This window comes from Schistocerca cancellata, chromosome 10 (genome assembly GCF_023864275.1).
Source record: "Schistocerca cancellata isolate TAMUIC-IGC-003103 chromosome 10, iqSchCanc2.1, whole genome shotgun sequence".
Classification (NCBI taxonomy): domain Eukaryota; kingdom Metazoa; phylum Arthropoda; class Insecta; order Orthoptera; family Acrididae; genus Schistocerca; species Schistocerca cancellata.
Genome location: NC_064635.1, coordinates 182,777,964 through 182,803,997, shown reverse-complemented (window position 1 = coordinate 182,803,997; position 26,034 = coordinate 182,777,964). Strand labels below are relative to the sequence as shown.

Here is a 26,034-nt window from a genome sequence, read left to right as displayed (position 1 = left end):
CACTATTTATGATGATTTGGGTATGAAAAAGGTGTGTGCACACTGGCTTCAACAGGACTGATGCAGACCTAGAAGGATAAAAAGAGTTGAAGTCTGTTTTAGACTATTGGAAATGAATGACGATCCTGATTTTTTCGGGGAAACTGGTGACAAGTCATGGTATCAATATCATACAACTAAGAAGAAATTCCAGTCTATGCAATGCAAACATTCTGGGAGTCCTAGGCCCAAGAAATTTCATGTTACTCCATCAGAAGGTAAGCAGATGACCTTCACCTTTTGGGATACTTTTAGCATATTGCTAATGGGCTGGCTTCCACATGGAACACCTGCCAAGAGCAGGGTGTATGGTGACACTCTTAGATGACAGACACAGGATTCAGTACACGTAACATGAAAAGTGGCTGAAAGGAGGACTCCTCCAGCACGATAACACATGACCCCACACCAGCAATGCCACTATTACAAAGTTGACGTTACTGGGGTTCCTTGTTCTACCAAACATGCCATAATTCACTGCATTTCATTCCATCTGGTTATGATTTATTCGATAACATGAAGGATGTTGTGCGAAGTAAGAGCTTCAGCAACTGTAAAAAAACTGCTGGCAGCTGTCCAAGAGTGGGTGCATAATACCCCCAAACAGTGGTTTTGTGGCATAATAATGAAGTTGCCAGGAAGGTTGCAGTGGTGTATTGATGTCAATGGGAAGCATAATAAGATATCTGAAGGCACACTTACCCACATTCATTAATAAATATGGTTACAAAAACTACTATTCTAAATCATTTCTGAATCCCCTTCAAGACAGTAAAAATAATAATAATAATAATAATAATAATAATAATAATAATAATAAATCCCGTGGAGGCCCAGGAAAAGAATAGGCCTCCCGTATGTTCTGCCAGTTGTAAAAGGCGATGAAAAGAACAAAACACTAATAGGGCTAACCCCCCTTTTAGTGTGATTACTTGGTTCAGGACAGAACTAAAGAAGCCTCGGACAAGCGCCGTCATGGTCGGGGATGACGCATGAACCCTATGCCCGCCCACAATGGTAACGACACTGCTAGCCAACTGGAAAATGATTTAAATCCAAATAGAGGTGTTCTGCAGGATATGCTTCCTGCAACCACCCTAGAAGGAAAACAAAGACAGAGGATGAGATGGTCAGATGAAGTTAATCGACACCTCATGTTCTGTTATTACCAAGCAACAAACCTAGGAACCAACACAACTGGATACAGATCACAAGTATACACAACATTTATTATCAGATACCCAGAATTAAAATTTTTAACAGAACAACGACTAGCTGATCAGATCCGTGTAATAATCAAAAATACCAGGATACCCCAGTCAGAATTTTAAAACATCAAACAACATGTACAACAAATACTAGAACAAAATAATGTGCAATCAGAAGAAGAAGAAAATACAGTAACAGACTCTAACATCCCAGAGCAAACAAACAAAGAACAACACGCATCAATTAAACAATCAGAGGAAAACAAAATCTTAAGACAGCCACCAGAACAAGCACAAATAGAACACGAAGTGACACACATGTTAGATATAGAAGAAAAATTTCAGCTGACATATATAGAATACAAAGACACAAATACAGACATTAGACCATTCTTGCATAGACCACCAAATAACCCACAAGTCGAAACAACAGTAACAACTATCAACACAATCATACACAACAAAATAAATGAAAATACAACTATGGAAGAGTTACAACTACTGGTTTATGTAGGAGCACTCACTACACTAAATATACACACTAGGCAGAGATCAGAACCAACCAACACACAGAAGAAACCCACAAAAACAGCATGGCAACACAGGCTACAGATCAGAATAGAAAAACTGAGAAAAGACATCGGACAGCTAACACAATTTATAAGAAATGAAATATCAGACAAAAAACGAAAAAGGTTAGGTAAAATCTCACAACAAGAAGCAATAGAGCAATTAGATGAAAAGAAGCAGAAATTACAAGCATTGGCCAAACGACTTAAAAGATACAAAAAAGTGAAAATAGAAGGAAACAAAACCAAACATTCAACACAAACCAAAAGAAATTTTACCAGACAATAGATAACACACACATTAAAATAGACAATCCACCAAACATAACAGACATCGAACACTTCTGGAGCAACATATGGTCAAACCCGGTACAACATAACAGGCATGCACGGTGGATACAAGCAGAAACAGATACATACAAGATGATACCACAAATGCCTGAAGTGATAATTTGCAACATGAAGTCACCCGAGCAATTAATTCTACGCACAATTGGAAAGCCCCTGGAAAACATAAAATAGCAAACTTCTGGCTAAAGAAGTTCACCTCAACACATTCACATCTAACTAAATTATTTAACAGTTACATTGCAGACCCATACACATTCCCTGATACACTTACACATGGAATAACCTATCTGAAACCTAAAGATCAAGCAGACACAGCAAACCCAGCTAAATATCGCCCCATAACATGCCTACCAACAATCTACAAAATATTAACTTCAGTCATTACACAGAAATTAATGACACATACAACACAGAACAAAATTATAAATGAAGAACAAAAAGGCTGTTGCAAAGGAGCACCAGGATGTAAAGAGCAACTGATAATAGATACAGAGGTGACATATCAAGCTAAAACTAAACAAAGGTCACTACACTACGCATACATTGATTACCAAAAAGCTTTTGATAGTGTACCCCACTCATGGTTACTACAGATATTGGAAATATACAAAGTAGATCCTAAATTGATACAGTTCCTAAACATAGTTATGAAAAACTGGAAAACCACACTTAATATCCAAACAAATTCAGATAATATCACATCACAGCCAATACAGATTAAGTGTGGAATATACCAAGAAAACTCATTAAGTCCTTTCTGGTTCTGTCTTGCTCTGAACCCACTATCCAACATGCTAAATAATACAAATTATGGATATAATATTACTGGAACATACCCACACAAAATAACACATTTGCTATACATGGATGATCTAAAACTACTGGCAGCAACAAATCAACAACTCAACCAATTACTACAGATAACAGAAGTATTCAGCAATGATATAAATATGGCTTTTGGAACAGACAAATGTAAGAAAAATAGCATAGTCAAGGGAAAACACACTAAACAAGAAGATTACATATTGGATAACCACAGCGACTGCATAGAAGCGATGGAAAAAACAGATGCCTATAAATATCTAGGATACAGACAAAAAATAGGAATAGATAATACAAATATTAAAGAAGAACTAAAAGAAAAATATAGACAAAGACTAACAAAAATACTGAAAACAGAATTGACAGCAAGAAACAAGACAAAAGCTATAAATACTTATGCTATACCAATATTGACCTACTCATTTGGAGTAGTGAAATGGAGTAACATAGGCCTAGAAGCACTGAATACACTTACACGTTCACAATGCCACAAATATAGAATACATCACATACATTCAGCAACTGAAAGATTCACATTAAGCAGAAAGGAAGGAGCAAGGGGATTCATCGACATAAAAAACCTACATTATGGACAGGTAGACAATTTAAGAAAATTCTTTCTAGAACGAGCAGAAACTAGCAAAATACACAAAGCAATCACTCATATAAATACATCGGCTACACCACTGCAATTTCATAACCACTTCTACAACCCTTTAGATCACATAACATCAACAGATACAAAGAAAGTAAATTGGAAAAAGAAAACACTACATGGCAAGCACCCGTATCATCTAACACAGCCACACATCGATCAAGACGCATCCAACACATGGCTAAGAAAAGGCAATATATACAGTGAGACGGAAGGATTCATGATTGCAATACAGGATCAAACAATAAACACCAGATATTACAGCAAGCATATTATTAAAGATCCCAATACCACAACAGATAAATGCAGACTTTGCAAACAACAAATAGAAACAGTAGATCATATCACAAGTGGATGTGCAATACTAGCAAATACAGAATACCCCAGAAGACATGACAATGTAGCAAAAATAATACATCAACAACTTGCCATAAAACATAAACTAATAAAACAACACGTTCCCACATACAAGTATGCACCACAAAATGTACTGGAGAATGATGAATACAAATTATACTGGAACAGAACCATTATAACAAATAAAACAACACCACATAACAAACCTGACATCATACTCACCAATAAAATGAAGAAATTAACACAACTAATCGAAATATCCATACCCAATACAACAAATATACAGAAGAAAACAGGAGAAAACATTGAAAAATACATCCAACTGGCTGAGGAAGTCAAGGACATGCGGCATCAGGATAAAGTTGATATTATACCAATTGTACTATCAACTACAGGAGTCATACCACACAATATCCACCAGTACATCAACGCAATACAGCTACATCCAAACGTATATATACAACTACAGAAATCCGTAATTATTGATACGTGTTCAATAACCCGAAAGTTCCTAAATACAATGTAACATATACCGTACAGTTAAAAGGAAGTCACGCTTGATGAAGGTCCGCGTCACTTTCCATTTTCAACCAGACCTAAGGTCTGAGAAAGGAGAGAAGATAATAATAATAACAATAACAATAATAACTGAAAATACATGGAATTGTAATTTCTTTTGTACTAATTGCCATTACGTGTGGTCCACCACTTCATCTCAGTCATTTTAGGAGACTATTCTAATGGAAATATAAGCAAAAAATAATAAATTCATTAACTTAAGGGGTGATTATAAGTAAATTTTCAATGCTTGAGAGATCCCCCCATGAGAAATGAATGATCATAGGACAATGAAACTTCATGTAAACTTTTTGTAAGGTCTTGTAGAAGATAATTAAAAATAAACCATTGAAAGAAACCAATTTTACTTTATATGAGAGGGTAACATTTGTTAATTGTATACAATGTTTACATACCAGGTTACAAACATTGCTCAGTCCGTATCCACAACAGCCTAGAAGATTGTACAAATACCATTCACAGTACTTTTTGAATGGGAGATTATAGTGTGTTCAGCTGTTGTGACATAGCTTGTGCACTTCTTGAAGATCACACACTGTGTCCAGCATTCTCAGCCATGGCAACAGTAAATTCTTCAACAGTTTGTGGCACAATTCGTTGTCGACTTCTCCCAGGAGTAATTCTCGAATCACCAGTGAATTCAAACTTCCAAATCTTGTTCTTTAACCCTGGTGTGGAAAGAACACCTCTCTGTATTCCTTTACTGCATCAATACTTGTGAACAGCACCACCACTGCTGTTGTTTTGATAAAAAAAAACTTTACGAGCAAAGCACCACTCACCTTGTGCAGACCCATATTGACAGTCTGCAACTGCAATGTACACAGATGCTCATGTTTCAAACCTATGTTGCAGTACCAGTACTGGTGCCTAAAGGCAAATTATGACACTAGCAGTACTAACAACACAAATCTTGCAGCACACAGTCTGAACATCATTCCTATTAATTTGGGTATCCCTATGGTAAATAATCTACACTGGCTCAGGTAGGGAAAGTTTAATTATAACTGTCCTGTATATCATATCACACAGAAAGGGCCTCAGATTGTTACCTTTATTTCACCACCCAAACTCCACTAATCTCTGAATTTCAAGTAATGTTACAAAATAATATTTAGCGCACCTGTGGCTAATAACACTGGTTTTTCAAAAAAATCTTGAGAGATGTTCTAAGAGAGCTAAACATGATTTCTTTTCCTCCTTTTATTTCATTTTACTTTAAACTCACCCATATTGAAGAATTTTCAATACAGACTGTTTCATCTCACCTAATGTTCAAAACTGTATTACATTATTTGCAAAAAACAATATCGTCACAGAACTGAAGAAACGAAATGAACACAAAAATGAAACCTTATAGATGAACAGTATCACATCTTGTGCTTATGAACTGCTAAGCAGAATACATAAATGCAAAGCAACAAAATGCTGTCATTAAAATTGAGTTGCATACAGGCACAATGAAAAGACTATTACATATTTAGTTTGCAGCAAAAGCCTTTTCCAGAAAAGAAAAGGCACACGCAGGCAGGAAAGGCACATGCACATGCACATGCACATGCACATGCACACATGGCTGCCATCTCGAGCAGCTCAGACTGGAATGTCTGCTGGAGATGGTGGTTGTGCACGTATGCATGTTTTCTGAAGAAGACTATGGCCAAAAGCAAAATATGTAACAGCCTTTTCATTGTTCCAGTCTGCAACTCAGCGTGTCTTTTTATGGTGAGTAGCAGTCTATCCTTTTCCTAATATTGCTGATGTTCCAACCTAGAATTTCCATTTTTTGAAAATGGCACTATAAATATTTATGGACAGAAATTAATGTTTATGTCTAAGAAACTGAGAAAGCCATTGGCTAATTGATGCAGTGAGTCGATCCATGATGCAGACTTGGGAGACTTTGTAACACCACTTATTGTAAAAGGAAAATATTTGGGTTTTAGCCCACATCCAATGTAGTTTTATTTCCTATTAGTTGTTAATTTTATAATGGATGTAAAATCAACTAGAAATACTATTATTTCTTTCCATAACAGTGCAAATAACTTCAAAAAATTACTCCTTCCCACAGTTTTGAGTTTATTGATTGATGTACAGGTTCATGCAACATAAGAATCACATGTTTGTCATTACTTACAGGTTCCTTTTTTATGTGAGCTGCATCAAGTGGAGATGTGGTTTCTTCTTCTGACAGACATGCCTATACAGAAAGAATGGCAGTTACACATCAAATAAAAAGTGGAACAAAGAAAGTGAGATAAACTAAATGTCTACATTTCCAATACCTACATTAAAAAAATTACATTTCTCAAAGTAGGAGCATTGGCATAACTCATAATCTTTGATCAAAAGACTGGTTTGATGCAACACTTCACACTAGTCTGTCCTCTGCACCCCTGTATAGCTACTGCACCCTGTAACAATTTGAAGCTGCTTACTGCAGTCAAGCCTTGGTCTGCCTCTGTGATTTTTAACACCCACACTTCCCTTCATTACCAAATTAACTATCCTTTTATGTCTCAGCATGGGTCAAACACATGTATATCCCTTCTTTTGGTTGAGCTGTGCAATAAATTTCTCTCACCAATTAGATTCAGACTAATTTTTGTTTTTAAATAGCTATTGTCCCCAGCACTGGACCAATTTAGGATGCTGATCACTATATATGTAGGATCATGTGGTAAGTTTGAATGGCCTGGTTAAAACTCCAACATAGTTCCCATCTTGTCAGTAGCTCGATTATGCCCTATGGCATTATTTGGACCAGATTTTTTTCTAATTTATACCACATTTATGAGGATTGTTTTGCTTGGGATTTTTAGAAGGATATTATCACATCCCTCATTTTTGTATTGTGCATTGGCTATTCTTGTTTTATAATGCTGCATAGATACTAAATCTGTGCACATCAAGAATACTGGTTATTTTTTTATTGAGTCAATTATTTCCTCTCGCTGCAAGTATAGAGACATATCAATAGACGGTAATTGCCTAATTTTCAACCAGAGGTAAACGATTAACTTTGCTTGTGATAAAGTTTTGAATTAATCATTCCTGTTTACTGAATATATGCGAGTTGTTAGCAGTGACAGCTCATCAGCAGTTGCTAAATTTTGTTACAAGCTGGATGCCTGCAGCTGGTTCAAAAGAAAAATAAAACACAAAGCTTGTTACCATTACTGACAACTAGGGGATAACCCTACGAGACCACAAAAAATAAGATACAAAAACACACACACACACACACACACACACACACACACACACACACACAGAGAGATGATGATTGTCAGAAGTTATTGGTAGTGAAAATTTAGAACCAATGGGTAAGATAGAATTAACTCTGACCCTCTGTTTTTTCTTTTTTAACTTTTTTTGACAAGTGAGAAAGAGCAGGACTCCACACAGAATTCAAACAAAAACTTCTGTATCTATATATAAAGTTACTTGTTAGTTTAATTTCAACTTCTTCCTTAACAGCACTATCCCAAGTAGCTAGAAGTGCATGCCAGAATCTCCATACTGTTATATTCTGTAGAATGACTGGTGCCAAGGCAATGTTCTGCAACTGCAGATTTGCTTGGCTGTTGTAAGTGTGTGTGCTGTTTGTGCTCAGTACACTGGTCCCCCACAGTCCTGAAATTATGATCTATATATGAAATGTCACTACTGCAAGGAAAGCAGCAGACACTCGCCTTACACAAACCAAAATCATCCTTTGTGGAACCTAGAGGATCCTAATCTTAGATAGTGGTCTACAAACACATTTCATATCATATTTCCATAAAAAATGACCAATTATGATGGAAATGCTCCCTGCAGAAGGCATGTATGTAATTGATTTACTGATTTATTTTGACTATTCCTAGTTAGTACCTTTGTTATAGGGTGAAATCAGTAATTGTTTCGTAATTTAAATTCTATTGTTGACATATAAACAAATATAAATTCTGTACTAATTATAAACATTTGGAAGACAAAACACTAATATCCTTTAAGTATTTATTTGGCTCTATTCGAAAACCTGTTAGCAAAGCCAGTCCTTCATTAATTCCAAAGTAATTAACAGTTTTATCAAAAGTATTATTTGTGTAATGATATTTGTTATTACATGATTTAAACAAATAATTCAGCCTGACTCTTGTAGTAGAAGAAACTTTTAAAAAGAATCAATTTTTCGATGTATTGAATTAATTTAATGAGTTAAGTTTTAATTGTAATTTTCATAAATTAAACATCAAACATTGTGAAGTTTCAGCACCTATTATTGTGAGGGTATATGAGGCCCCGATTTTTGGTCCCGAGACAGTCAGTCCATGACCGAGTTTCAGACGAGGAACCTGTATTGGTTAGATCAACAACAATGCATCCATGAAATATGCATAACACAATTAGGCTATGTGTTAAAACAATGACAGTGTCTGCTCCATATGAACCTTTCTATTCTTCAAGAAATGTGAACTTTGTGGTTAGGTTTTTACTGGTCGTAGATGTTCAGTAGTAAACTATTGTAGCAGTATGTAGAGGTTTGCCTGCAAACTATTGATGAGGCTTATGGAAAATTAAAACAATAGTGCACTGGCCATATATAACAGCATATTATTGGGGGGGGGGGGGGGGAGGGGGGGGGGTTGTGAACAGTAAAAGTGAACTACAGTAAAAGTGAACTACTGTAAAACGCAACTGTGCACCTGTCGGCTACATTATTTAAAGTAGTCAGTGTTTTACTTCCACACCTTATTTTTCAGCTAGTATCACAACGCAGTATGTCGACACCAAGGCCAACAAACGAAGAAAAAAAGGAAACTGAAGCATCCCATGGTGACAACTATCAGTCTGTAGAAACAAGCCAGTGTGAGTAGGCTTCCTATAAATGGCATGTACCAATGTACCATCAACCTTCCTTCTGACCAACACATCATGGAATGGAAGGCAGCCATCCTTTTCCACCTCCACCATAAAAGAAATATTTGGGTGGACTGAATGCAGGTGTTCTAAATAATTGTTCAAATTCTAAATGCCAAATAACAAAAATATGATTTACGTACGTGGAAGAAAGAAAAAAAAAAAAAAAAAAAATCCAGGTTTCAAAGCCATTGACTACAAGGCATGTTCCTCAGTCTTCCATAAACAAACTGACAATAATAAGTGAGAACGGGCTTCCATCACAACTTCATCTGTGAAAATCAATCACGTCGAAACAGGTTTGTTAATTCAACACTGAACCTAATCTTGATTAACAGTAACAAATCAGGCACAGGAATGGGAGTGGAGAGAGAGAGAGAGAGAGAGAGAGAGAGAGAGAGAGAGAGAGAGAGACCACATCAAAACTTACTAGACTATCAGGGTCATTGTCGACCCCAATAGCTGAGTGGTCAGCACTATGGAATGCCATGCTAAAGGGTCCAGACTCAATTCCCAGTTGGCTCAGAGATTTTCTCTGCTTAGGGACTGGGTGTTGTGTTATCACCACCACCACCACCACCACCACCACCACCACCACCGACGCGCAAGTCACCGAAGTGGCGTCAACTCAAAAGACTTACACCAGGCAGGCGGTCTACCCAACGGGAGGCCCTAGCCACACAACATTCTCTTTCCTCTTTTTTTTTTATAATCAGGATCATTCAAATGCATTCCCTCTAATTGACATAAGAAGTCTGCATGTTCTTAATGTGATACTCACACTGATCTACTAGTGAGCTCAACAGAGTAGCAAGGTGTTTGGCTACATGATATGTCAAAGCACCATTGTTACAGTCGGCCTGACGGGAACCATTTCCATCTAGAGCTTTAGAAAAGCATATAACCTAAGAGAAACAGCACACTAAGAATTAAGATTCTTGATAGTATCCTGCAAAAAGGAACTTTTCTTCAGAAGACTGCTAGTCTTTCTCTCAGCACTTTTCGTGGTGTCAACAACAATCCTACAATATGCTGAATCGGGTAGTAATTACTGCATCCTTTGAACATACCTTGCTTGTCCAAAACTGCAGCATTGCTCATGGCAGGTAAAATAACATTACCTGGATCGCCTCTAAGTGAACACAAAGAAGCCCTCTGAGCAGCTGCTACATTACACTTGGGTGGATGTGCCCTGTCAACACATGGCATTCCTCCCTCCTTGCCCCCTCTGCATAATCAGGAGGTAGTTTAAAAACAGCCTGTTCAACAGAAGTAATAAAAATAACCACTAGCAAATGTTTTGGCATCAGTGCAAAATTTAAACCTTTCCCTAGCTCAGATGAAGTTGTGTCATCAAAAGCTTTTTCTGTGAGATTTAGCAAAGAATGTCAAGATATGGTATTAGACTCTGAACCTCTTCCCATCCACCTCCACAGCTGTAATCCCCATCAACTTCCAAAGCCTCTTGTCCATTCTGTACTTAGGCTGGTCAAGCTGCAGTGACAGGTAGTAGTAGTGGTGGTGGTGGTGGTGGTGGTGGTGGAGGCAACAACATGTGCACATGAACAATGATGAACAAGTGCCACATATCAGGCAAAAAAAAAAAATTCCATTAACTGTAACATTTTTTTAATGTTTTCAAAACCTTCAATTTCCACTGGCAAAAAATTCTGATGAAACTATTGGAATCAAACTCTAGTGAAACATTGCTCTCAAGGAGTCATTGTGACCTGTATCTGCATGACTACACTGCAGTTCAGTTCACAATAAAGTGCTACACAGAATGTTCATCAAAACACTTCTCTTTCCAACAGCACGTGGAAAAAACAAGCACTTACATCTTTTGGTGCAAACACTGATCTCTCATTTTGTTACAATGCTGATTCCTCCATAAGTAGGTGAGAGTGAACAAAATATTTTTGCATTCAGAGCAGAAAGTTTGTGACTGAAATTTTGTGAAAAGATCTCACTGCAATGAAAAACACCTTTGTTACAAATACTGCCATCCCAACTTGCATATTATGTCTGTTACATTCTATTCCATGTTTCATGTTAATACAAAATGAGCTATCCTCCTTTGAATGTTTCTGATGTCGTCCATCAATCCTATCTCCTAAGGATCCTGTTTCATGCAGCAACACTCCAGTGTCCCACTGCAGAGTATTAACGAAAATATAAGCTCCTTCAAGATAACGAGGATTCTTAATAATTCTCATGTGAAAGTGGTTTTTCGTCCGCCTTCTAAGATTTCAGATTTGCTGTGATTGGTGAAGTATGATTTGTTACTGCGGAAGGCGGGAATTTGCAAAATACCATGTCAATGTGGTATGGCCTATATAAGACAGACAACGCGTACAGTGGAAGAGCGTTGTACAGAACATCAATGTTGCACTCGCCTACGGCAACCCAGTAAGTCTGTAGTTGCAGAACAATGTATTTCTAATGGACATTGAATGGAGTACGACAAAACTTCGATTTTGGCCACAGCAACAACTTTTTGGGACTCCACTGTCAAAGCATCTGTTGAAATATGCATTGCAGGAAATCTAATGAACCCTGACAGTAGTTACCAATTGAATAACGCATGGAATCCCGTCATGTCTGAAATTTGCTTGAGACGAAGACACCAGAAGACTTTAATAGCTACGGCCAGTGACAATACTGACGGCAGCTGAGTACTGCAGTTCCACCAGCGAGGGCACTGTCGCCAGGTGATGTGGCCCTTCTGTCTCTGCGACTGCAACGCATGCGGGGCAGTACTATCAGCGCACTATATAAGATGGAGCGGAGAACGTCTTCATCAGTCCTCGTTCAGCCTACCTGAAGATGGCTGGCAGTTGTCGAGCCAAAATATCGAGCAATGAAGTTTACGATGACCAGCTGCAAGCCTGAAATCTTTTTGAACAGTGTCAAAGCATTCTGTGGATCTAGTAATGTGGAACCAATATGAGGTTTCCTGTCAATACCAGTCATTAGTTCATGTGAATAAAGAGCATCTGTGTTTCATAAAAATGATATTTTCTGAATCCATGCTGGCTATGTGTCAATAGATTCTTTTCTTTGTGGTATGATGATAACCAAACATAGGATACATTCCAAACTCCTACTGCAAATTGATGCCAGTGAAACAGGTCTAGAGTTCAGTGGATTACTTCTATTTCTTTTCTTGTATGTTTGTGTGACCTGTGCAACTTTCCATTCCTTCTGCATGAATCTTGACAAATGACTGGTTGCATATGGCTGCTAAATACTGAGCCATTACATCAGCGTACTCCAAAAGGAACCTAACTTGTATGCATTTTGGACCTGCAGTATTGTCTTTATTATGTGACTTAAGTTACTTCACTACACTACTTCTAAGTTACTCCTGTTGGCACCATTGATGTTATCTTCCAGCTATTTTGGCCACCTAAAGAACAAAATACCGTCAGTTTGTGGATTAAGATAACCAGAAGAGCTACACTGCTCCTTGATGCAGAAAAAAGGCACCAAAAAATGGTCATATAAATACGGATTGGCACAAGCTTACTACATGAAGTGAACATGGAAATAAAAAATATATCCAGTATCAAGTTCAAATAAAACATTATCAAACAACCAACAGTTGTTGGTATTAACAACCTTTACCCACAATGAATCTTTCACTCTGTAGTGCCAACTGTGCTGTTTTGAAACCAGTATATGAACCCAGATCACCACCTTTTGCAGACTGTGCTCTTCCTGCCGGAGTCCCCTGGGCACAGCTGCTGTTCCAACAACACTTCTCCTCTGCACTTAACACACAGCTTCAGAATGAATGATTCATTCTGAAAAAGTAACCTATGCTGTGGCTAAGCCATTTCCTGTTTCTTCCAGGACTGCTATAGCACCAAGGCAGGCAGGTCATTTCTGTAGAGTCTGAAAAATAGGGGAATAGGTACTGGCTATTGTGAAGCTGTGATGGCAGGTTGAGCATTGTGCCTGGTCAGTGATTCAGCCACAGAAGTGTGGGTTCTAATTTACAGTCCCAGTTCGGCACCCAGTCAATATGCCACCAAGTTTCATCTGCTCTTGATATTCCTACATAAGTGCAGTATGAAATATCCCATCACCTGCATGATGTAGAGAGTGTGGAAGGGAATACTGGGTGGTGTCACTACTGTGGTATGATTTGGTGTGAATTACGAGTACAATATGCCGTGTTCACAATTCCACCAGTGAAATTCAAATACTTAGCCTGTGATAAAATCCACTGCTTGGATTGCTTCATAAAGTTGCATAAATTTGTAGTAATTAGAAAAATGACATACTTCTTATCACTGGTTTGAAGACTTTTTAAATAATAGGACACAGTATGTTGTACTGAAAGAAGAGATGAAGGTATGATCAGGACCGCCTCTGGGAAGTGTTCTAGGACCTAGCGTTTCTTATACAGGGTGTCAAAAAAAGTACTTCATATCTTGAGAGAATGTACTACCAATAAAAACAAGACAAAAATGTCTGGTAAACATGAGCTCTAATATGCATATCTTAAGAGCTACGAGCACTTGTTCAGAAGAAGAGGCGTGTTTTACAGTAGGGAAAATGAACTAGTGTGCTCATAGTTTGCTCAGAAGACAAGACATGTTTTACAGTAGTGAAAGTGAACAAGTGTGCTCATAGCTCTTAAGGTATGCCTTCCAGAAGCCTTGTTTACTGGACAAATTTTTCTTGTTTTGGTCCATATTACCACATCTCAAAATATCAAATATTTTTTTTAAATACATTGTATACATAAATGATTTACTGGGTACAATGAGCAGCAAACTGTGACTGTTTGCTGATGGAACTGTGGTGCACAAGAAAGTATTGTTGTTGAGTGACTGCGGGAGGATACAGGATCTCTTTGACAGAGTTCCTATTTGGTGCCCTGAATGAAGATAACTAGGAAAATCAATCCCGTAATGTTTGAATACAATATTAGTGGTCTGCTGCTCGACACGGTTATGTCGATTAAACATCTAAACATGAAATTGCAAAGCGAAATGAAATGGAATGAGCATGTAAGGTTGGTTGTATGGAAGGCAAAGGATTGACTTCAGTTTATTCCAAAAATTCTACAGACCGCGTACTGAACACTTTTGGGAGTTACTCTTGAGTAATATTTGATTGTTTGAGATACCTACCATGTTGTATTGAGGAAGGACACCAATGTAATTCAAAGGTGCGCTACTAGATACGTTACTGGTAGGTTTGGGCAACATGTATTACGGAAATGCTTATGAACTCAAACTGGAATCCCTGGTGGGAAGATGAAGTTCTTTTTACAAAATACTACTGAGAAAATTTAGAGATTTGGCATTTTTAGCTTATTGCAGAATGATTGTACTGCCACCAACACACATCCCATGTAACGTCTACAAAGATGAGATAAGAGAATGCAAGACTCATACGGAAGCATATAGACAGTCGTTTTTACTTCGCACCATTTCCGAATGGAACAGGAAACGGAATGACTAGCAGTGGTGGAAGCCGCCCTCCACCACGCACTGTGGGGTGATTTGTGGAGCATATATGCAGATGTAGAATTTTTGTGTTTCTAATTCTTAGGTAGAAGCTAGTAGCTCACAATTGGTTCACCTCTTACTTTAGCATCAGACAGTAAAAGGTTGTTATTCACAGTGTTGAGAATGGCTGTGATGTGAGGTTTGAGTGGGTTACAGTGAAGTGGGGGGGGGGGGGGGGGGGTGCCCCTGGTATCAATGTTGGGGCAACTTCTATTCCTTATTTATATAAATGATATGTCCACTAGTATTACAGGTAACTCTAAAATATTTCTGTTTGCTGATGACACAAGCCTGATAGTAAAGGATGTTGTGTGCAACATTGGCTCAGTTTCAAATAGGGCAGTTCATGACATAAGTTCATGGCTTGTAGAAAATAAACGCTAAATCACATTAAGACTCAGTTTTTACAGTTTCTAGTACACAATTCAACAAAAACTGACTCAATTTCACAGAATGGGCATATAATTAGTGAAACTGGACAGTTCAAACTTCTACGTGTTCAGATAGATAGTAAGCTGTCGTGAAAAGCCCACACTCAGGATCTTGTTCAAAGACTTAATGCTTCCATTTTTACTATTCGAATGGTATCTGAAGTGAGTGATCGTTCGACATGAAAATTAGTCTACTTTGCATATGTCGTATTTTATTATATTTTGGGGTAACTCTTCCCATTATAAAAGGACATTTTTTAATCAGAATGGGCGGTTCGGGCAATAAGTGGTGTAAGTTCACAAACCTTTTGTCAACCCCTGTTGGGAGACTGGGTATTTTGACACCTACCTACCTACCTCCCTCCCTCCCTCCCGAAATCAAACCTGCATTTAGATTGGACTTCCTTAACTCGTGTTGCAGAAAGGTGTGCAGTGTACTGCTGCATCCATTTTCAATAAGGTACCACTAGAATTCAAAAATCTTAGCAGTAATCCACATGCTTTCAACTTGAAACTGAAGAGTTTCCTCATCGGTCACTATTCCTATTGTGTCGAGGAGTTCCTTGAAAAATTAAGCTGATTCTTGTTGTGTTCTTGACTATGTTTACTTGAACTTGTGGATTGACTTTTTTCAGGTTCATAAACATTTTATTTCATGCGCAGAGAGAGAGAGAGGATACGAAAGTTTCCATTTGGGTCTATTTCTATTCTTACTCTGTATGGTAATCAATTGTCTTTCACATTATTAGTTATCATATTACAATTTGAGAGACAGTAGTGCAAGATTATTCATTATATGTAAATTAGGGTGGGGAAGGAGAAAGGAAAGCAAAAGCAAGGAAATATTTATGTCTGTTGCATTTGGGGGTTCATATAGAATCAGCGGCGATGAGTGAAAATCTGTGCTGGACCGGGATTCAAACTGGGATCTGGACACAGTGTTTATAACAACTGCGTGGACTGTATCAGCACCCTCTCAACTGACCTACATTCCCACCTAGCACTGCCTATCTGCAGTCCCTGTCGATGTCGCCCTTGCTCACTACTCTTGATATCCCCACAGGAGGTTGAACATAATTGTGCATCTGCACTGAAGGTGGTGGATTGACTGCCCATCAAGACCAATCAATTATGTGAATGCGTGCGTCACACACCACATCATGAAAGAGAGCCTCCTGGGATGTGGAATGATTCAAGCTGTAAGTAACATGCAGAAGCCAGCCACTGCAAGTTACTTCAGTACATCAAACAACCTAATGAGTACAACTAGCGCTCACCTACTTAGGAAGGTGTTCTCTTAATCCTTGAGCAGGTGCACCTAAGTGTAAAGTACCCCAACCACAAATAGCATTGTCTTCTTCCATTCGAGTGTTGTTTTAAAACTGCAAGGTTGTACCTATTCCTTTGTTATTGCTTCAGCTAAGACAGTGATAAGGCATGTTGTCATACATCCAAATCAGCAGCAATAATAGAAAATAAACATCACGCTTGGTGAAAAAAAAATTTATGATGCATGCACGAAAATGACCCACATTATGAGCTATAGCAGCACAATCCCATGATGAGGCAGTCATCTACAAGGTACTTACAAGGAAACCTCCTCATCGCACCCCCCTCAGATTTAGTTATAAGTTGGCACAGTGGATAGGCCTTGAAAAACTGAACACAGATCAATCGAGAAAACAGGAAGAAGTTGTGTGGAACTATGAAAAAAATTAGTAAAATATACAAACGGAGTAGTCCATGCGCAACATAGGCAACATCAAGGAGAATGTGAGTTCAGGAGCACCGTGGTCCCGTGGTTAGCGTGAGTAGCTGCGAAACGAGAGGTCCTTGGTTCAAGTCTTCCCTCAACTGAAAATTTTACTTTCTTCATTTTCACAAAGTTATAATCTGCCCATTCGTTCATTGATGTCTCTGTTCACTGTAATAAGTTTAGTGTCTGTGTTTTACGACCGCACCGCAAAACCGTGCGATTAGTAGATGAAAGGACGTGGCTCTCCTATGGGAACCGAAAACATTTGATCGCAAGGTCATAGGTCAACCGATTCCTCCACAGGAAAACACATCTGATATATTCTATATGACACTGGCGACGGCATGTGCGTCACATGACAGGAATATGTTGTCTACCCACCTAACTTGTACACTTGGCGAATGGGTAAAAAGATTCTTCTGCCTTGCCCGATTTAGGTTTTCTTGTGGATGTGATAATCACTCCCAAAAAAGTGATGAAAACATAAGAGTTTGTTACATAAACTGAAAATAAAAAATTAAAATTTTCACTCGATGGAAGACCTGAACCTAGGTCCTCTCATTCCGTAGCTGCTCTCACTAACCACGGCGCTCCTTGACTCCCATTGTCCTTGATGTTGCCTATCTTCGCATGGACTACTCAGTCTGTATATTCTACTAATTTTTTTCATAGTTCTACACAACTTCTTCCTGTTTTCTCGATTGATCTGTGTTCAGTTTTTCAAGGCCTATCCACTGTGCCAACTTATAACTAAATCTGACGGGGGTGCGATGGGGAGGTTCCCTTGTTAGTAATCAAATAAGTGGCTGGGTGGGATCTGATGCAAACTGCTCTGTTTAATGCTTAGAGTTGATCATTACTGGGGGTAACACTTGTATGCAACAACAGAGTAACATAATAGAAGTTCATTTATTACTGTTTAATTAAGCAGTGATTTGGCTCATATAATGTATGTTTATTTCATAGTTGTTTAATTAGAGTAAGATTAAAGTGTGATTTTGCTCATAAATGTTTACCTTGCTGACATAAAGAGAGATGTTCGTTAGATGTGTACAAAGTACACCACCTGCCTGCTTGGATTATGAATCGCAGTGCGCCTGCTTGAGGGTTAAAGTTTTAATCACCCCACTAAAAAACAAAGTTCCTTACCTTTATTGTGCATTTACAGGTACATGTCTGCACTCTAGCTACACATTCAAATCCCTGTTCTACAATACCATAGTACGCTGCTAGGGGAATTAAAACCGAATGACACACCCCACATTGAACTTCACCACTGTACTGTACCAGTTTGTTTTAGCTCATCTAGCAAGAAAAATGGTACAAGGATTTGAATCTGTACCAGGACTGTAAACATGTACCTGTAAACAAACAAAAAATTATGTAACTATTTTATTTTCAAAGTAATAAAACTTTACGACAGGCCCCTCCACATGACTAGTTATGGAAGTTACATCTGGCGTACACAGAGAGAAACTCTCTATGACATTACTTACCTCTTTCTTCACCTTTATCGGCTCATACACATCATCATCTTCAGAAATTTCCACTTTCTGCAAAAATTAATGTGGATTATATTAATGTAGCTTCATCTGTAACACACACACACACACACACACACACACACACACACACACAAAGAAATTTAAATCCTTTGTGAAAGGAGAGATTCTATTCTTAATATTTTTTATGATAAAGGCACAGTAAATGCAACTTCGCAGAACTTATAAGGGGGTGGGGTGGCAACAATGTGGAAATGCCAAAAGCACTATCATGCCTTTCATGGCTTTTAAAATACCTTCCAGCAGTCTCAGACTTCAGCGGATCATATTATTTCGCCTTCCCTGTGTGCAGAATAAATCTTCCTGAAACGCCTAACACTGGGACTACCTCACCTGCGGAAGCACCCGCAATACAGACACCAACAATTGGTCCACATTCAGAGTCACTTAGCTCTGATGTATTGCACTCACAGCTACACAGAACACTATTCTGACCACAAGGTATTGAGAACATTTCACAGGTGCTGTGTGTGGTCAGTTACAACAGCGGAACCTGCAGGCTCGGCTAGTACCTGCATTTACTGTATGTTCAAGCACACATTTCCTTTGGTGTTTTCTTATTTTTGCTCCAACCCCTTTATATCCTACCAGTTCAAGCTTATAGGAGACACTGGTGGCTTTAACAATAATATCAGTCACAAGTTTTATCTGAAGCTCACTCACAAAGAATGTACGAAGTGCTGTGCTGTAACTATATGCTTTCCATTTTACAGTGTGTTACAAACTATCCAATGTCTAGTGACACAAATTTTGTTTCATAGCCAAGCAGCTGCAATATGAAAGTACATCCTCCCCTCCTACTCCTCTAGCACTCCAAGTAAGAAGCAGTGAGATTGTAGTGATGGCAAACAGTACCTCTCGGAGTATTGAGGGCTTGTGAGCATGAGGTGTCACCCACACAAATACAGAATTGGCATGCCACTAAATTTTCTGACGCAATCATCACAGGACACAAATGCCTGCCATTGCCAATGTCTACATAAGGAAATCAACTGTGGTATACCAGCACTTCACCATAACATAGACATCTACCAACACACTCCACAAGTGTGTGGCTGAGGATACTTTCTGTTATCTCGTATATTAGGATTTCTTCCCATTCCATTTATGTAAAGAGTGTGGGGAGAGTGACTGCTAAAATCCCTCTGTGCATAAGGTAATCAGCCTACCTTGTCCCCAAAGTTCCTACAAGACTGGTGTGTAGGCATCGATATAGTACATATCTGGATTCTTCACTTAATACTAGTTCTAGGAATTAGCAGAAATTGTCTCTAATGTATCTCTTTCCCCCACCCTCCTGAATTTAACGTCCATTAATTAACCTCCCTTTACCCATATGCTACAATTTAATGATTTGTGCTATTTTTGTTAGGTTATTGACAGTTTCAAAGAGAGCATCAGACAATGAATGACAAACTGGGGCAAGTAACAATAGAAGCTGAGTGGGTAGCTTTGAGAGCCGAAATGGTGAAGGCAGTAGAATAACAGCTACACAACAGAAATCCTTGGGTAACACAAGATACAGAACCATTTTCTTTAATAGCACCAAATTTAATGGCATAATGTATAAACTAGAGGAAGAGTTTGCATGGGTCATTATTGAACTTGCACCCTTGTCAAACTTTTCCTGAATGACTAAGAGAAGATTTTAATCTAAGAATGACAAACTATAAAAGCGTAATATACTACAAACACTACAGAGACATAAAGTGAGTTATTTATTTTTTAATGTGATCAGTGGCACTACTAGCATCCACCTGTTGCAGACATCAGCATAATCTCTCGTATCACATTTAAGTAACTAACATCCATGCATCTAGCTACCCATCTTGCCCATCATCACTTCATATTCATACTCACTGGTAATGGCTAAAGGACAAATTTAAGAATTTCAAACCATATTTCACTAGGGGTAATTAGATACCACCTACAGGAAAATTAAAGAGGCATTTGGAAGAAAGAGAAGCAGCTGTATGAACATTAATAACTCCAATGGCAAACTAGTGCTAAGCAACGAAGGGAAAGGCGGAAGGAGTAAATAGAGGGTCTGTACTAGATTGATAGATTAAGGAAAGGCAAACCTACATTTCTAGCATTTGTAGATTTAGAGAAAGCTTTTGACAACATTGACTGGAATACTCTCTTTCAAATTCTGAAGGTGGCAGGGGTAAAATACAGGGAGCGAAAGGCTATTTACAATTTGTGCAGAAACCAGATAGCAGTTATAAGAGTCTAGGGACATGAAAGGGAAGCAGTGGTTGGGAAGGGAGTGGGACTGGGTTGTAGCCTCTCCCCGATGTTATTCAATCTGTATACTGAGCAAGCAGTGAAGGAAACAAAAGAAAAATTCATAGTAGGTATTAAAATCCATGGAGAAGAAATAAAAACTGAGGTTCGCCGATGACATTGTAAATCTGTCAGACTTAGCAAAGGACTTGGAAGAGCAGCTGAACGGAATGGACAGTGTCTTGAAAGGAGGAAATAAGATGAACATCAACAAAAGCAAAAAGAGGATAATGGAATGTAGTCAAATTAAGTCGGGTGATGCTGAGGGAATTAGATTAGGAACTGAGACACTTAAAGTAGTAAAGGAGTTTTGCTATTTGGGGAGCAAAATAACTTATGATGGTCAAAGTAGAGAGGATATAAAATGTAGACTGGCAATGGAAAGGAAAGCATTTCTGAAGAAGAGAAATTTGTTAACATTGAGTATAGATTTAAGTGTCAGGAAGTCGTTTCTGAAAGTATTTGTATGGAGTGTAGCCATGTATGGAAGTGAAACATGGGCGATAAATAGTTTGGACAAGAAGAGAATAGAAGCTTTTGAAATGTGGTGCTACAGAAGAATGATGAAGATTAGATGGGTAGATCACATAACTAATGAGGAGGTATTGAATAGGATTGGGGAGAAGAGGAGTTTGTGGCACAACTTGACAAGAAGAAGGGACCGGTTGGTAGGAGATGTTCTGAGGCATCAAGGGATCACAAATTTAGCATTGGAGGGCAGCGTGGAGGGTAAAAATCGTAGAGGGCGACCAGGAGATGAATACACTAAGCAGATTCAGAAAGATGTAGGTTGCAGTAAGTACTGGGAGATGAAGAGGCTTGCACAGGATAGAGTAGCATGGAGAGCAGCATCAAACCAGTCTCAGGACTAAAGACCACAACAACAACAACTACTAGATTGATGAACTGGAAAGCAATATTATAGAAATGGAAACGGACATAGAGGAAATGGGATGGAAGGTATGATACTGCGGGAAGAATTTGACACGGTACTGAGTGACCTAAGTCGAAACAACTGATAGCCTTGGAACAGCCAGCCATGACAATACTCCTCCATCTGGTGTGCAAGATGTACGAGTCAGGTGAAATACTCTTCAACTTCAAGAAGAATATAATAATTCCAATTCCATGGAAAGAATTTGTCAGCAGATGTGAAAATTACCAAACTATATGCTTTACAGATGAATAGAAAAACTGGTAGAAGCCTTTCTCGGATAAGATTGGTTTGGATTCTGGAGAAATGTAGTGACAAGCAAAGCAATACTTATATTGGAAAACAGGTTAAGGTAAGATAAACCTATGTTTATAGCATTTGTAGACATGGAGAAAGCTGATTAAAACTGTGTGCCGGACCAAGACTCAAACTCGGGACCTTTGCCATTCGCGGGCATGTGCTCTACCATCTGAGATACCCAAGCACGACTCACGACCCATCCTCACAGCTCTAATTCTGCCAGTACCTCGTCTCCTACCTTCCAAACTTCACAGAAGTTCTTCTTCCGCTGCAGAGTGAAAATCTCGTTCTGGAAACATCCCCTAGGCTGTGGCTAAGCCATGTCTCTGCAATATCCTTTCTTCCAGGAGTGCTAGTTCTGCAAGGTTTGCAGAAGAGCTTCTGTGAAGTTTGGAAGGTAGCAAATGAGGTACTGGCAGCTGTGAGGCCAGGTAGTGAGTCATGCTTGGGTAGCTCAGATGGTACAGCACTTGCCCTGCGAAAGAAAAAAGTCCCGAGTTCGAGTCTCGGTCCAGCACACAGTTTTAATCTGCCAGGAAGTTTCATGTAAGTGCACACTCTGCTGCAGAGTGAAAATCTCATTACAGAGAAAGCCTTTGACAATGTTGACTGGAATACTCTTTTTCAAATTCTACAGGTGGCAGGGCTGAAATACAGGGAGCAAAAGACTATTTACACTATGTACAGAAATGAGACAGCATTGTAAGAGTTGAGGGTGATGAAAGGGAAGCAATTGAAGAAATAACAACTTTGAGATTTGTTAATGACATTGTAATTCTGTCAAGACAGCAAAGGACTTGGAAGAGCAGTTGAACGGAATGGACAGTGTCTTGAAAGGAGGATACAAGATAAACATCAACAAAAGCAAAACGAGGATAATGGAATGTAGTCTAATTAAATCAGGTGATGCTGAGGGAATTGGATTAGGAAACGAGACACTTAAAGTAGTAGATGAGTTTTTCTATTTGGGGAGCAAAATAACTGATGATGGTTGAAGTAGAGAGAATAAAAAATGTAGACTGACTATGGCAAGAAAAGAGTTTCTCAAGAAGAGAAATTTGTTAACATAGAGTATATATTTGTGTGTCAGGAAGTCTTTTCTGAAGGTATTTGTATGGAGTGTAGCAAAGTATGGAAGTAAAGCATGGATGATAAACAGTTTAGACAAGAAGGGAATCAAAGCTTTTGAAAGATGCTGAAGATTAGATTAATACATCATGTAATTAATGAGGTGGTACAGAATATAACAGAGGAGACAAGAAATACGTGGCACAACCTGACTAGAAGATCGGATCGGTTAGCAGGACACATTCTGAGACATCAACGGATCACCAATTTAGTACTGGAGGGAAGTGTGGTTGGTTGCTTTGTAGGATTGAAGGGACCAGACTACTAGCACCATAGGTCCCTTTTTCCACGAACTTGAAATACCCACAAAGAATAAGAACAAACAATGGAGATGACAAGAGACGACACAGGACAAGAAAGACACAGACGGAGACCAGAAAAAAGGAATTAAAATCACACCGAGTGTGACAGTGGTTGGCCGACCATAGAAACAAAAAAGGAAAAGCCAACCACCAGGTAACGCACTAAAAACCCCAGTCTAAAATCGTAAGCCAAAGGCCAGACTCAACACAAAAAAGGAGAAACACTTAGATCAAGTGATAAAAAACCCCTGCATGAATAAAACTCTGAACTAAATCGGCCATCGCAATCTCATCTGATAAAAGTGCAGGAAGCGTATCAAGCAGCGCAAACGTCTGCCTGAGCAGAGTTAAAAGCAGGCAGTCCAACAATATGTGGGCCACCGTCAAAGCTGACCCACAGTGACATAAAGGTGGGTCCTAGGCCTAATCGATTAAGAGACAACGCTCAGGTTTAGCTTAGAGAGAAAATCATAATCATTCTAGCTCGAGAAACACAAAAAGAGGAACAATTGCACTTTGGATTTAAAAAAAAGCTCTTACTCTATAATAGTAGTGTGTGACATTCAAATACAAATAAAGAGGAATTTGTTAAAAATTAGGAGTTTTGGAATGGAGGGGAAGTTTATAACTGACGAAATGTGACACTCAACATTATCCTCCTCCTTATTAGCCTGAACATGTACAATCAGTTATTCTCTCTTTTAGCACTGATACAATGTAAAAATAGCACTATTTAATCAAAAACTCTGCCAAACATTAGCATGTATAGGCAGGAATAACGGATAATACTTACATTTCCTTCTTCAATATAGAACTCTTCAGTTTCTGGCTGCTCATATGGGTCGGCTGATATCTGCAAGTAAGAAGACATGATGAGTCCACACAGGTTCACATTCATGAAGAAAAGTAAAATTGTGAATTACACTGTCCAGTCACATTAACATGACACCCTGTCCGACTACTGTGAGGCATACAGGAAGAGCGTCAATGACGTTCTGGAAGGTACTGACAGGGGTGTGGATCCATTCTGACTCCATGAACTGCTGCATTAGGTTTCCCAGTTGAGGATTCACAGTGCAAACAGTCTGATTGAGGTTGTCCTACAGACCCACAACTGGCTTTAAATCCAGGGAGTTTGGTGGCCAGGGAACTACAGTACACTCATCCTGATGCTCTTCAAACTACACACATACTCTGTGAGCTGTGTGACATGATGCATTGTCCTTCTGGTAGATGCCATTGTGTCATAGAAAAACAAACTGTATGTAGGGGTGGACATGGTGCCCAAGGATAGATGCATGCTTGTGTTGATCTACTGTGCCTTCCAGAATGACGAGATCACTAACAGAAGACCACAAAAACATTTCCTAGACTATAATGCTCTGTCCTTCGGCCTGCACCCTTCCAGCAATTGCTGCAGGTGTTTGCTTTCAGTCTAAGGAGCATAAAATGTGATTCATCTGAAAAGACCACCTATCGCCACTCAATGGATGTGCAGCTGCAGTACTGGAATGCAGATTCCAGCCTCTGTTGCTAATGAACAGCAGGCATCACGGGCGGATGAACCACGTGCCTGCTGTGGAGGACCATATGACGCAAAGCTCACTGAGCAGACACTGATGGTGGCCCCTCAGTTCATCTGGGTGACCTGTACACATCTCTGCAGCCATCAGTCGCAACTCTCACCTCTGGTCTTTGGTGCCCCACAGTTGCATCAGCAATGGTTTTGGATAGGGTCAGTTTGCCATGGGTGGTATACTTTAACCACAGCAGCACACAAACTGTATACAAACTTAACCGTATTGGAAATGCTTCCACTCTCGGATGGTTGGTTTAAAGGAGAGGGGAAGGGACCAAACTGTGAGGTCATCAGTCCCTTGTTCCCTGTAAAAGAATTACATAAGGGAAAGAAGAAAAGAGAGGAGATGTACAGCACAATAACTGGAGAATGGAAGAACCAGAAGAACGACAGTAGGACAACCGACACTACTATGGACAAAACAGGAAAAAAAACACACAGAGAAGTAAGAAACAGGTATAAGGGATAAAAACCAGATAGCAAATGACCTTGGCTGACTGACCACAATAATAAAAAGGAAAAGCCAGCCACTCTGAGACACATTAAAACATCCAGCATAAAAGCATTAGAGTGGAGAACACAAAGGGACAAAGGACATGTCCGAAAACTTATATAAAATGATAAAACCCACTGTCACGTATAAAACATAAAACTAAATTAGCCAATGAGGCACTTTCAGCTAAAATTAATGGCAACAAGTCTGGTAACTGAAGAGTCCATATCAGGGCAGATAAAGACGGACA

The 26,034-nt window shown here is 38.9% G+C and overlaps 1 protein-coding gene across 1 annotated transcript in view; it reads right to left on the bottom strand.

Moving 5' to 3' along the window:
* Window positions 1–26,034, bottom strand: part of LOC126106633 (zinc finger and SCAN domain-containing protein 12-like) — a 174,853-nt gene that overhangs the window by 110,248 nt on the left and 38,571 nt on the right. Inside the window, exons 3-5 of the mRNA XM_049912988.1 lie at window positions 24,506–24,565; window positions 18,697–18,753; window positions 6,721–6,783 (exon numbers count right to left, since the gene is read on the bottom strand). Coding sequence (XP_049768945.1) covers window positions 6,721–6,783; window positions 18,697–18,753; window positions 24,506–24,565 — 180 coding nt within the window. The remainder of the gene's footprint in view (window positions 1–6,720; window positions 6,784–18,696; window positions 18,754–24,505; window positions 24,566–26,034) is intronic.